Here is a 14,813-nt window from a genome sequence, read left to right as displayed (position 1 = left end):
GAACACTGAATACTAAACAGCATGATATGTACATAATAAAATATAAAGTAGAAAGTAATGTAGTGCAATAGGAAGTGATGATATGTACATAATAGAATATAAAGTTATGTAGTGCAATAGGGAGTGACAAGGTGCTTAGGCAGTGTTCATGAGTCCAACGGCAAAGGGAAAGAAACTGTTCTTGTGACGGGAGGTTCTGGTCCGAATGGACCGTAGCCTCCTGCCTGAGGGGAGTGGCCTCCTGCCTGAGGGGAGTGGCTCAAATAGTCCGTGTCCAGGGTGAGGAGGGTCGGCTGTGATCCGACCTGCACGTCCCAGAGCCCTGGAGACGTACAGGTCCTGCAGAGATTGAAGTTTGAGGCCGATCATCTTCTCAGCAGAGCGCACAATGCACTGTAGTCTCTGTTCGTCCCTGGCTGTGGCTCCAGCGTACCACATGATGATGGAGGAGGTGAGGATGGACTCAATGATGGCCGTGTAGAACTGCACCATCATCCGCTGTCAGATTGGCTTTCCTCAGCTGCCGCAGGAAGTACATCCTCTGCTGGGCCTTCTTGATGAGGGAGCTGATGGTGAGCCCCCATTTGAGGTCCCGGGTGATGGTGGTGCCAAGAAAGCGGAGGGAGTCCACAGTGGAGATGGGGGAGTCTGAGATGGTGAGAGGGAGGCTGTGACTTTCCTGAAGTACACGATCATCTCCACTTTCTTCTGGGCGTTGAACTCCAGGTTGTTACCGCTGCACCAAGACACCAGCCGGTCCACCTCCCTCCTGTAGACAGACTTATCCCCATCCGAGATGAGCCCGATGAGGGTGGTGTCGTCCGCAAACTTAATTAGTTTTACAGAGTCATGGCTGGAGGTGCAGCAGTTTGTGTACAGGGAGAAGAGCAGGGGAGAAAGTACACAGCCCTGTGGTGCCTGTGCTGATAGTCTGAGTGTCCGAGACATTCTTCCCCAGCCGCACGCACTGCCTCCGATCCGTCAGGAAGTCAGTGATCCACCTGCAGGTGGAGTCAGGCACGTTGAGGTGGGAAAGCTTGTCCTGGAGCAGAGCAGGGAGGATGGTGTTGAATGCAGAGCTGAAGTCCACAAACAGGATCCTAGCGTAGGTAGGAGTCCAGATGCTGCAGGGTGAAGTGGAGTGCCAGGTTGACGTCCACAGACCTGTTGGGTCTGTCGGGGAACCTCAGGGGGTCCAGCAGGGGACCAGGGTTCATGACTACAGACGTCAGCGCTATGGGTCTGTAGTCATTATGTTCAGTGATCTGGGGCTTCTTGGGAACAGGGACAATGATGGACAACTTGAAGCAGGCGGAGGTGTTAAAAATGCCAGTGAAGACAGGGGCCAGCTCGCCTGCGCAGTGTCTTAAGGTGGCCGGGGTGACACCGTCTGGTCCAGCAGCTTTCCGTGGGTTGGACTTGCAAGCATACATCCTGTTCCTGAACATGTCAGAGATGTACTTTTATGCAATCATGGGATTAGTCACATTATTCTTTCTTACTTAGAGGTGCAATGGGACAATTTAAAATATCAAATATTTCGTTTTTAACAGTTAATTGCTATGGCATCGGTCAAGCAATGGATAGGCCAAGAGCCAGCCAGCAATATTTTCACCTTTAAGAGCATATTACAGTTCAGGCTATACCGGTACATCACTTAGGTGGCATTTTGTGAATATAATTTGAAAAATAAAAGTTTAAACTGTCAGAGTTGAGTCCTTTTTGGAGCTCAGCACTACTTCCTGACATTTTAAACTTTTATTTTTCAAATTATATTCACAAACTGCCACCTAAGTGATCTAAAACTACTATAAATAGTTACCGCAAGAATTGTCCCACTTAACAAAGTAATAACTAGAGAAACATGAGAACCTGTCACTTCAAGGATTTATTTTGTACTTTTACTTGTACTCTCAATAATTGGGAGGTGGCACAGTTGCAGGAATATCCATCAACATTAGTCCTTGTGTCATTTTAGTGGTTGGAAGTGCAGGTGTTCGTGTGTGAGCTAATATCGAACCTGAGTAGGGGGAGATTTGCATGTTTGCCGTGGGGAAATGAGCTAGACGTACTTTGTTGACCGGCCCGAGGCAGCTGCTGTCAAAGCAGACTTTCCCCATACTAATGATCCTCATCATTCACTCCATTATTAATTCTCTTGTATTTGCCCCTGCTGATTATCAAAAGTCTACATCATTAGCATTCAATCTTGACAAGTATGCATTATGTTCTGGATCCGCATGGGGCTTAGTCTGGCGAAAATACTGACGTAATGGCTACTTTTACTGTTGTTATTGTAGTTTATAATTTATCATCTGCCTCCTGATGATGTGCTTCTGCTTCTGCATCTGCACCTCAAGAAAGACCTTTTGGTGTGTGTTACTCTGTTTACCAATTGTGAACGTGAAATAAAACAAATGCATGGAGGAAAGGTGCCATGTGTTTTGGTCCTTGGAGATGCATCAGCAAAAATACCTAAAGTAAACATAAGAGATATGGAACAATTCTTAATGTAAATTCTAATTGTTATTTCGTTAGTAGCATTTTGTCTACCCAGCTGAGTTCTGGGCATAAAAAAAATCTTCAAGTTGCAGACGTTTAACTCAAACTATAACATTAACCATCATAATCAATACAAATGGGGTTGAATGAATTACCGCAAGTATTAATTAGGCCCGCACACTCCCCTGAGCCTGCTTTACTTTTGAGGATGTGACACTTCATCCATCTGCATTTACCATAGACTATATTTTAACTCGTAATGACAAGTAATCAGTGAACTGGAGATGTGCAGATCCGGCTGCTCCTCCACTGACACTTTTCCAAATGAAGAATTATATGCTGCATTGAACACTCATCACACATTCCAGGTATCGTGAAACCTATGTAGATTTTCATTTAGCTTTGCGAGCACCACCTGTGACTCCATTTCCATAGGCACATCATTCTTGTCATGATTGCTACTGAGAGATTCACCCATTGTCCCCCCGCTGTCAGCCGTAATTGATGCCTTCACAATAGTGTTCGAAAACAGCAGAGTCTAGCACTTTTGATAAAGGTGAACAGAGACATCCCCCAACACTTCTAACCACGCTAAAATGTACTTTCTATTTAACTAACCTTTGCCAATGTTTTCCTGTACCTTTCCCCCCTCACCAGTGTTCTTTCTGTAGGATATAAGTGCAACTGTTAGTGACAGATTTGTGAAGATCAGCTGGATACTAGACAGAGATAGGAGGCGGTTTAACGTATAGGAGAAGGTGTATGCTTAGTTAGTTAGTTAGTTAGTTAGTTAGTTAGTTTTGATCCAGATGGAGGTATCATAGCTTAGTGATTAGTAGCATAACCACAAGAAAGCAACTGTTTTGGTTTCTGCCCTACACTTGTATGCTTTGTTTTCCCCTTCAAACTAAAATGTACTTTTAAGTCTAGTCCTAAATCTAATCTCCCTACTTTAAAAGAGCAATAAAGCCACTCCTTATTATCTTCATTCAGTACATTGACACACCGGTATGACTTTGAACGAAGTCTCTTACATGAACAGGGATTTTCTTTAATTTTCTGTACATATGTCCCAGTATTTGAAATCGTCATTATCCTCGTTGTGTTTCCAAAGTTTATGTCCGGCTCAGCAGAACCCCCCTCTCTCTGTTGGTGTTGTTTTAGTATGTTCAGGTTGTGCTCATGACTCAGTGGTATTGGTCTGGAGTGTGACTCGTTGAGCCGTGTCCTTGAGCCTCGGCGTGTGGTCTTTGATGGTGTCGCTCGGATTTAATTTAGCCAGCAAGGAATCACAATTTGTACAGCGTTCCCCACTTGATTAATTAGACAAGCGGATTAGCTGTTTAATATTAATTTTGGATCGCTTCCATCGCTGTGCTGCCCCGGCATCAGATAGCCTGTGTCGATGTAAACATTCAATCAAGTGTCCCGATGAAAAGGCCAAGGTGTGTCAAAGTCAGCCGTTGTTCTCCACAGATCTGGCTGGCATCCACAGAGGAATATTTACTCTTGGCTGGACCGTAACCAAATGTAATCTATGTAGGTAAAAATATGGCTTTGAATGAATGAAATGGAAATATTATTTACTTGCCAAGATGTTCAAAGCAACTACCATTAATTCATTATTTCAAAATATATTGTTGAGGGAACATTATGTTTGAATGGATTCTTAACTATTGTGGCATCTTTTTAGCAATTGCCGATTAAGTTTGAATTGCTGCCAAATAAAAAAAACCTTGAACCCCATCTTTTATATAGATAATAATGGGCTTGGAAGCCACAATGTTCTTGTAGAATTATGTGTATAACTGTGAACTCTATGCCAAAGTTGCCCTCTCTGAGAGTTTGGAAGTATACTTACATTATTGAATGCCTTTAATTGTATCTATAATTTGTTTGTCTATCATGCACAGACTGATTTGGGAGGTGTGATTTTTGTTATGCTGCTCCCACAGCATGGAACGCTCTACTAACTGAGCTGAACCTTTGTGAGTTGATTCCTCTGAGGGGTTTTCGCTCTGTGGAATCCTATGATTTCTCTTATTTCAAATGTAATTTAATAATTCTGGTTTGTAATTCTGGTTGTTAATACATGTGCTGCAGTCCACTTGGCCCTGGGTCACCTCTGATTTTTTTTTTTTTTTTTTTATCCCAATGGGGTCTTAATTTAAAAAAAAAAGGGGCATTTTATTTTTTATTCTTTTTAATCACGAATGCTTCTTTGTAGGAAACACCTTAATGGATAAAGGTATGATATTGCATATATTCCTTACCTCAAAACTAATGCTCATGCGTAACGTTTATGTTTCCTGTTGGAAAGGTCAAGGTGTGTCAAAGCCTCCCACTATTGTTCTCCTCAGGTCTGGCCAGTATTCATGGTGGAATCTCAACTCAGGGCTGGTTCATTGGGCTCATGTGTGCCATCGCGCTCCTCACCCTTATTGTGCTGGTCGCCTGCTTTGTCAACAGAAATAGAGGCGGCAAATATTCCGGTAAGCTTACCCAGACTCTTCACCTGCTCGAATGCTAATCGCTCCAAAGAGCACCATTTCAATTTTATTTGTAGCTATATGACAGAATTAATCAAAACAACCAAGAAGCCATTACTGGAATATGTCAGCCGATATGTTTGGATTTTTTCATGCACATTCTTACATAAATGGGATTTGTGTTGATAGGGAAATGAGCTTTTCGCAAGTCCAGCATTTGGATATTGCATTATTTAGACGCCTTTTTCCAAGCGACAATGCAAACAAGCCCGCAAGCCAGATGAAATGCAAATGTGGCACAAGGGAGGACGCAACGGGAATAATGACATAAGCCCTGCGCCATCTCAATGTTATCCTTCCTGTTGGGGACCCCAGAGTCTTTACAGGGTTTGATTATTCAAAGCTAATGGGCAGCACGGGTGTACCATAGTCTGTGATTGCTCCACTCATCAGCAGAAAACCGCAGTGCAGCCTCTGTCCTCTGTTTTCTCATTAACTCCTCATTAGCTTTGTCCAGGTATCTGCAAGAACCTTTACATCCATTCATTTCCTCAGACTTCTGTTGGTCCTTATCAACATCAGAGAGTGATGTATACATTTAGTCCAGAATGGCATCGTGGTAATCCTTAAAGCATTTTGTTTAAAGTAAAGACATTGAATTTTTATTTAAATCAAATCAAATTTATTTATAAGGCACAATTCATACAAACTGCAATTCAAAGTGCTTTACAGTGTTTAAAATACAATTAAAAAAATAAAATAAAAACACAATGCAGTTTATAAAAAATGTAAAACAATATACGTCAGAGTAAAATAAAGAATAGAAATAATGTAGTATTTTAAAATATTAAAAAACAGGTAAAATTACATCATAGGCGCGGCTATTTAGTCTATTTAATTATTATTATTACATGATTATGGATATTCAATTAAAAATACATGAATGAAATTAAACATAGAAACCAATCTTATTAATGTTGTTACAATTGTTGCATCTGAGATTTCTTTGAAAACATCATGAAATAAAGAGCTACTCAAAGAGTCCTGGGACCGGGGGAATGGGTCTGTCTGAAAACATGAAAAGCAAACAGCCTGAGCACATAGTGATGTCACTGGCTGTGTCAAACTCTGTGGAGGAAGTGACTGATATCAACTTCATTCTGTGCAGTGAAAGAGAAAGAAGACCTTCACCCAGACGTGGAGTCCCAGGGCATGAATGATGACACTTTCTGTGAATACAGGTAAGCAAATCACATTCCACCACCACATTCTAAGGTCTGTATTTCTATGGAGATTTTTCTACCATTTTCTTCTCTTCTGTAATATTTATTTCCATTTTTCCTTTTGCCAAAAGACAACCTGGCAAGCGTGAGGTTGAAACGGAGCCTCACACCACCACTTTGGTTCAGCACATTTGATTGGATGAGTACCAGAATTGTATGTGCTAAACAGCAGTAGCAGCTGTTTACACATCCCCAGAGTGATAGCACACCCTCCATATGACTGTTGTCGTAGACTGTGTGTCCTTCACCTTTCCTTTGCTCTTTGCATAAGTTGGACTTTTTTGCACAGAATGGCCAGCACTCAGCAGGAGGCCAAAACCAATCATTGTAATTGAAAGCGGCTCATCTCCAGGGCTCTGATATGGGTCCATGTTTCATTAATCCTGTAGTGCTTCAATTCATAAAAGTCTGGCACTGAACGAGCCCCGGTGCTCTCCTCTAATCAGTGGGCTCCGCGCGACACAGCCCATGTCGCCGTGATTGAGACAAGAATTATGCCCCACGTGAAATGTATGACACGGTTAAGCTCATATTTTAATAAAACAAATTGATTCGATTATATATTACTGGTTGTTCAGAATGTTGACTTAAATGACGCTGGTTGGTGTTGGCCACTTCTGACTGCTGAGTTCAGCTTTCCCTCTTTTCAATCATTAGAGCAAAATACACCCAAAAGAAAACATTCATTAACCATGTGAAAGAAAAAAGTTGTGGGGGAAAATTGACGGACACGTGTGAATTATTTCGTTCAAATCCACAGAAAACAGCGTGAAAAGGTTGGATTTCATAGGTTAAGGGTCAACGCTCTCTAAACAGTGAAGATGATCTGTTATAAATAATCGTTCAAGAGGTAACAATTTGCTGTTAAAAGCAAAGGAAAACAATATTGTCTTCAACAAACAGACCGTTGACATCAGAGAGTGCGCCACACGCCGTTTGCCTGCAGGTGCTAACGACTTATCCTGTGACTTGCTCCCAGACTATTCACATTCATTTTATCATAAGTCTAGTTTACCAAGCAGAGCAAAGTGAGTTAATTCAAATTCAAATTTTATGGAAATGAGTGTGGAAAAACACATCAAAACGTTAGCGTGTGTGTTCTGTGGAAGAATAAAATATAGCACAATACAAGCCTTTCTCTGTTCAATGGGGCTGAGGACTGAAAGATTAAAGACTGTTCATAGGGACTTGGCAATGTCCCAGCATCCCATGTCCTTAGACAAATGGTATGTTATCGTTGTAACGTGATTAGAAACCAAACAAAAATGGTCAAGTTTGCATAGTAAACTAGGACTGCTTTAAAACAGGTAAAAATCATGCTGTAGACACTATGTCAATCAAGCCGTACTATGTCAAAAACATCAAGGCAAACTCGTCAATTTGGTCAGAATCACTGCATGGGGGGTGACTTCTATTCCACAGATCCTCCATATCCCCCGGGCACGACTTTATCAAGCATACTGATGTCCAGCAGAGAGGCACAATTACTGCTGGCTGCTGGACATTGCTTCCTGCCGCAGCTCAAGATATGGGCTTCATGTCGATCCCAGAATATCACAGAGTCCGTTGTCACCTCTCCCTCCATCCCCGCACTCCCCAATAAGCCGTAGTGTGAAGCCATGGGTGAAATGAGGTGCTCCTAAATCCACTGTCCCCATTTCTTTTCTCTCGCAGTGACAACGATGAGAAGCCACTGAAGGGCACCCAGCGCTCACTGTGTGGGGACATGAAAGCCGGGGACAGCGGGGACAGCCTGGTGGACTACGGGGACGAGGAGGCCCAGTTCAATGAGGACGGCTCCTTCATCGGCGAGTACGCGGGACGCAAGGAGAAGAGAGTGTCCGCCGAAGTCAAGTCCACCGCTCAAACCCCGGCGTGAGGCAATCTGCCGGGGGCCCGACTGCAGACATTGTACCCATAGCGAGCGCAAACGCGGTGTCAAATGTAACGCACCATCGCCAACTGCCATCCTCATTTTATACAACAACCTGCTTTTGTCAAGTTGCAAGTTGGCTATTACTTATGAAGTTAGCCCAGGATTGACTTTAAGAAGGTCTATGAAATAATGGGAATGAGAAACTTACTCTCCTCAGAAGGTAATTGTAAATGCATTGGATGTTTGAAGCAGATGTTGATGAAATTACTTTTTTTGCAAACAGCATTGTACAAAATGACTAAAGAAAGTTCACACTGATGATGTAAACTGATGTTAAGTTAACGCTCCATTTACTTTTTCTGTGCTTAAGACTTGTAAAAATAGACTTTTCAGGATTCAGTGTACTTGAATGATTTATATTGTTAGCTGGACACTTTTTTTTTTTCAGTAAAATTTGAAAATTGTCATAACTAACCAAAACTAAAATGTGTTTACATGATTGTCATTCTCCAAAATCTGTCGAATATTTAATTCGTACCTGTTCGCTGCACACTATTTAGAGTGCTGCCTTGTCTAACAATTACCTATTGTAGAGAATAAGTTACAGATTCGAGACCTCCTTGTAAAAGATCCTGGACTTTCCCTTTTAATGCTGTGTATATATAGTGTATATCTATGTGCAGAGTGTTTTTTTTTTTTTTTTTTTGCGTGAATATAATTATCCTTTTTTTATTGCCAATTGTTCAGCACTTCTCTTAGTACCATGTTAGTTGACTGTCATTCCAATGGCACAGATTTTCTCTGATGTCGTTATTTTAACAGCCAGAAAAGACAGGGAACCCCTACTGATGTATGCATTGAATATGATGTATGATGTTTACAAAGGAGGACTATTAACTTATTTTTGCTGAGGGTTTATACTGGACAAGTAACAAGAAAATGTCCATATTTTCACATATCATGCACAGTGTACCTTTTCATTATTTTAGATACAGTTATTATGACTCATTCATCATAGTAACCAGTATGTTAAAACTTGTTTTTAGATATACAATGAGTAAAAGAAAAATGACCTTTGTACTGCTCCCTTTAGCTCAGGGGTTCCTAGTCACAAGAGTATTTTTCACTTTTCAAATTTCCAGACTTCAGACTCTTGATCATATTGTGGTTGCAATTTTGTCTTCATGCTGTGGAAATCCTCTTCCAATTGCAGGCCAACTTGCAAATTATTAAAGAAAAAATGTAAACAAAAAAGGAACCACCAAAGGCCTATGTTAGGTTGCTCCCTGATTATACTTTACAGTGTTGGGATTTTTTTCTACTTGCCTTTACAATTTTAAGATTTTGGATATATGAAAGAAAATGAAAGAAAAACTAAAAATAATAATAATGACTTGCCTTGTCAATCTTGTATTACAATTTTACAAACAATGTGTATTCATTTCAATATTGTGTTTAGCAACACAATATTTCAGACTGTTTTTTGAAGTTGTAAAGTACATCAAAATATATGTATTTGGTCAAGACAAGGGCTGCTCACAATGAATAAACTATCATTCAAATGCTTAAAAAAAAGATAATCAAACTCCAAACAACTTCATGTTTGCAAAATGACATGTCTGCTGTAGTGTCAATAATGTGCATTATCACAAAACTGAAGGGTATTCCGAAGACAAGAAGTTTTGATGTGACAAAATGTCTTGCTACTTTTTATCATCGCCAAACTGCACCCTGTGGAGAAACTTGTATCACTGTAACCTCGGTCCAAACAAGCCTTACTTGGTCCACTGTACTGCCATCCGTTCTAAAGCTGTGCAACAGTGCCCAGTCTCTGTGTTTTCTAAAGATTCTGCCTCATTGCATGTTGATAATGTTACTTGGTGTTTTTGACGTCATTAAATTGCTTTACTTTCTTACCAGTTGTTAATTGTGCTTGTTCTGTTGAAACATCAACGCAATCCCTACAAAGTAGACTTTGTATGTGCATATAAATTGTGGTAGAAATCTGGTATGTTCCATTGTTTGCATTTTACATAGCAGTCTTACTAAAAACATCCTTTGACCAAGCAGATAACAAAACAACAAAAAATCCCACAACAAACGGTGGTTTGTTGTGCAGCCCATATGTGGTACATAAATGGGCTGCACATATTTTTTCATATTGCATTCTGATGAGAAGAGTACAGAGAATATCGTTTCCACTTTCATAAGTAAAGCAAAAATGACAGTTTGAGCCAGACGCACTACACAGCCTCATACAGGACACAAACTCGGTGGGTTGTGGCGCAGCATAATTGTAAACATTTTTTTTACTATTCTTACCAACAATAATTATCTTACCTTACTCCTCACAACACAAAATGCATTTCCTTTCATCTTCCATAAATTCAATTGAGCGTTGGAGGTGGTTGGTTTCTGGCCTTTCTGCTGAGGGCCTCAGGCTCCTGGATAGTGGCCATTTTGTCTTCATTTAATACAAACACCCAATAATTGTCTCACTGATTCACTAGGGGCAATTACACATTCATCTTAACTTTATTATGGCCCTAGGGGATTCATTAGGCCTCTTCTGATTATGGGTTGAACATTTGTGGACTGTTGAAAGCATCCACGGGAAAGGGTTATCTAGCTGCAGACATCAACCCATGTATTTAAAATAAAATAAAAATAAGATAAGATAAGATGAGATAATCCTTTATTGTCCACACATGGGGAAATTTCATTGATACAACGCAGTAGATACAGAGGAAAAGGACAGATCACAGAATATAGGAAGTTTAAAAAACACTCTCAATAGAAGAACTCTTATAAACAAAAACTCCTATAGACAAAACCTCCCATTTCCCAACAAGGGATGGAGGGGAAAAATTAGGATGTCCGCCGGGATAACGTGACGATCTCCGGGTAAGACGATGGTTTTCCGCAGTTTCATGAGTTCCTCCTTTGTATAAACGCACCGGCGCCGAGCCATACGGCGGCTGTGGCCGAGGAGCGCGGTGGGGCTGGGGGGGCTAGCTCAGAGCTAGCGCACATCACGACGACACAACGAAAAACACTCAATAATCCAGCCGAACAAAGTCGAAACAAGTTGAATTAAGCGATTCCAGCGCGTGTCCCGATCGTACAACTAAAGTAGAAAAAATATTTACAAAATACAAAAGATAAAGCACATAAGTGTGAAAAAAGTGTGAAAAAAGAGCGGAGCGTTGCACCGGCCTGCCAGCTGGACCGGCGCCTTTGTGACGTCCAAGCAAAGGGTCAAGTGGTTCCACAAGCATAAATTGAGACGATGGAACCCACCTTTTTTCACTCACTCCAGGACGCTCTTCTAGAAAAGACTTCAGACAGTAGGGGGCAAAACCATGTAAGCAGCATACAAGACAAGTCACAGCACCATGACATGTGAATACAGAACGTATATATTTATTTTATATAGACACAGCATTTACATTGGACAAACCAGATGCAATGTTTTAGGTGTAATAGCAGAAGATGGTAATTTTCAACACCTGTCCATAGGCCAATTTAGAGTTGCATTGCATGCATGTCTTTGGACGGTGGGAGGAAGCCGGAGGACCCGGAGAGAACCCACGGTAACACGGGGAGGACATGCAGACTCCACCCAGAGAGATCATGTGATGTTGGTCTGGTCCGCGACCCATGATCTCCTTCTTGGGAGACAAGTGCGCTAACCGCCTTTCCCACCGTGCACCCCATATAATGGAAATTATGTGTAACACAAAGTGTTCGACCCATGGATCTATTATATTATCTGGATAGGGTAATACTAGCCTCAACATGTCGCTAGTGGCCCCAGTGGCCAGTCCATTGATACTGCAGCAAAAGAAATCGTGCGACCCAGAAAGATTTTTTTCCATAGAGCGCAATGTAACAAAAAACTGTTACGTCAGATATAGCGGCAAGTTTTACCTATTTTCGGCTCATTCACTTTTTCTCAGTTTAAAATTCTTCAGTTGTCTTTAAAAAAAAATAAATAAATCAATAAACCAATTTAAGATAATACATTCCATGTACTTAATAAGAATCAGATTTTTTTCCATTGTTAGTGAAGACGTTTGCAAACTAGACATTTGTTCTATTTCAGCATAGTACAATGCAAAATGTAGTACACGTAAAATGGCTTAAATAATCACAGTATTTATTTATCTATTTTTATGTGTTTTGTTTATGGTTTTATATTTTTTATCCATCCATCCATTTTCTTCCGCTTATCCGGCGCCGGGTCGCGGGGGCAGCAGTCTAAGCAGGGACTCCCAGACTTCCTTTTCCCCAGACACTTCCTCCAACTCCTCCGGGGGGATCTCGAGGCGTTCCCAGGCCAGCCGAGAGACATAGTCCTTTCAGCGTGTCCTGGGTCTTCCCCGGGGCCTCTTCCCGGTGGGACATGCCTGAAACACCTCTCCAGGAGGCATCCGGAACAGATGCCCGAGTTTGACACATGAAAACTAAATAGAATTAATAATCAAATGTTCTGATGTATTGTAAATGTTGTAAAAGTAAAGGAGCGGCACAACAGCATTAGGCCGGAACATGAGCTGGACTTTAAGGTGAACCCCATATTTTAATAGATCCATGGATGAACCAGCTTGATTTTATGATGACGCTCTGATTGATCAGCACAATCACGTGGTACGCAAACCTACGTAACTTCTGGGCCACAATACGTAACTTCCGGGCCACAGTGCACAAAGAGCTAAAGGCTAAATGGCGACATGTGCCAATGAGCAGCTGCCATTGACTTGAATGGACCATCATCTTTGGCCCTGGGGACTTGGTTCAAGCAAGTCAGTCAGTGTGGGTCCTAATGCAGCTATTATTTACAATAAAAAAAAAAACTTGAGTTGAGATTACTTGAACTGTTGCTAAATTGGTGAGGCTCTTGTGAAGATGAAAAAAAAAACATCAAAAGGTGTGCATTACTGCCAATAACTGTTGTGAGCAGATGTTGATGCTAATGTTTACAGTGACTTGTGTTGTATGAGTTTAACCTCCCAAAAATCTATTTCATTACTTTGACATTCATGCATTTTTTCACAGATGTGCAGATCATGTCAATACATTTTAACTTGCTTTGAATGGTTAACTCACAGTTTAAAACATGCACAACAGTGAATATATATTCTTCTTGGACAGGTACTTGCCTTAACAATGGAAGCATTGCAGTTCTTTGCTCTGACTTGCCCATGTTTTTTTGGTGGAGTCACTCAAATCACACTGAGTACATCTTCTGACTCCTCGACATACAGCAGCAACTTATGTATATATATTCTTTACATGCAAAACATCTCAGTGGGCTTCACTCAAAAGGCTGAACATGGTAACATATAATATAATATAATCAAAATAAATATGATCCGGCATAAATATGATCCTCCCCTCTGAATATTCAGCACAGCAAAGTGCTGTTTTCTCTTTTACCATTGACCTGACGGTATCAGGGGGGCTCTCTCTTTCTCTCTCTTTCTCTCTCTCTTTGTCTCTCTTTCTCTCGCTCCTTTTTATTTTTTTGCGGTTTAGCATAAAGGACAGAACGCACGTCTCCAACCGTCTCACCCACATACACCACATTCACCAAATATTTTCTTTTTATGTTCTTTTGGAACCTCTATATCCACCCAGAGCGAGGCTCAAACGCAGCGGCCATAGAGGAAGTAAGTCTGTTCACCGCGGAACTTTAACTAACAAATGTAAAGCAGATAAACAAATGCTCATGTCTGACTAAAATACCACTTGCCAGTAGTCTTGTTTTGTTTTGCTTTTCTTGATTTTTAATTTTTTTTCCTACTGTCATCAAATACTTTAAATGACTTTGTTTCAATTGTTTTCAGCAGGTCAGATTACCTTGCTTCATGTTAAAACAAGAATTTTGTACTTCACATTTTCTATCACTTTTTAACAATTCAAAGATTAATTAAAACCAATTTTGATTGAAGTATTTGTTAAACAATGATTCCAATGCCCTATGGCTAGCTTTCAGGACAAAACGGTATGAAACACTAATTGTATGGCTCCATGTGGTGCTTAGAACATTGGTCACATAATTCATTTCGACAATGTGCACCATTGTATTCAGGCCATAAGTGACAAGTCCGGAGCTGCAATTAAGTATAAAGGTGAAAAGATTTCTGCCTGTCTAGACTATTAGAAATCGTTTATGTCCTTGATCTTACGTACCATTCCCTGACTCCTGCCCACTTCTTCATTGTAAGGCAGGAGATTTAATGAAACTTGCAGCAAGATATAAATGTGGAGATCTGTTGAGATTAGTTGAGCAATGAATAGATAGTCAATCACTCCAAGCGAAACATTGACTTTAGGTGTTCAAGAAAGTGCTTTTCTTTTCTTTTCTTACACAAAAAGTTTAAACACATAAAAGTTCAGCAAGCATAGGCAGCGTTGTACTACAGTACTTGAGAGTCATTACCCTGTGCTCACACAATATGTGTAGCTTGTCAGAACCCCGCTCACGGTGTAAAGAGAGCATTTTCCTACGCTGGTCCTGCAGCTTGGAACTCCCTCCAAGCGGACTTGAGGTTCGGAGAACTGGTCTCACTTAGGGGTTCTTGAGTAATTAAAAAAAAGAAAAGAAAAGAGAATCCTATAAAAATGTCTATGCTTTTAAATGTAAACTTTGTTTTATTT

General features: G+C 40.8%; 1 protein-coding gene across 9 annotated transcripts in view; it reads left to right on the top strand.

Annotated features, from left to right (window-relative positions):
• Nucleotides 1-10,066, top strand: part of chl1b (cell adhesion molecule L1-like b) — a 73,474-nt gene extending 63,408 nt beyond the window's left edge. For 7 of the 9 annotated variants that reach the window (XM_072451886.1, XM_072451883.1, XM_072451885.1 and 4 more), the window contains 3 exons: nucleotides 4,863-4,994; nucleotides 6,160-6,232; nucleotides 7,949-10,066. In XM_072451886.1, coding sequence (XP_072307987.1) covers nucleotides 4,863-4,994; nucleotides 6,160-6,232; nucleotides 7,949-8,153 — 410 coding nt within the window. In that variant the 3' untranslated portion in view covers nucleotides 8,154-10,066. Of the gene's footprint in view, nucleotides 1-4,862; nucleotides 4,995-6,159; nucleotides 6,233-6,345; nucleotides 6,429-7,948 lie in introns of all 9 variants that reach the window. The other 2 variants (XM_072451891.1, XM_072451892.1) reach the window with 1 other exon arrangement.
• The last annotated feature ends 4,747 nt before the right edge of the window (nucleotides 10,067-14,813 follow it).

The sequence above is a fragment of the Eucyclogobius newberryi genome, unplaced genomic scaffold, assembly GCF_026437365.1.
Source record: "Eucyclogobius newberryi isolate DKJ021-1_F unplaced genomic scaffold, fEucNew1.0.hap1 SCAF_19, whole genome shotgun sequence".
NCBI classification, from domain to species: domain Eukaryota; kingdom Metazoa; phylum Chordata; class Actinopteri; order Gobiiformes; family Gobiidae; genus Eucyclogobius; species Eucyclogobius newberryi.
Note: the sequence above shows the minus strand (reverse complement) of the source record. Positions and strands in the feature narration are given on the sequence as shown.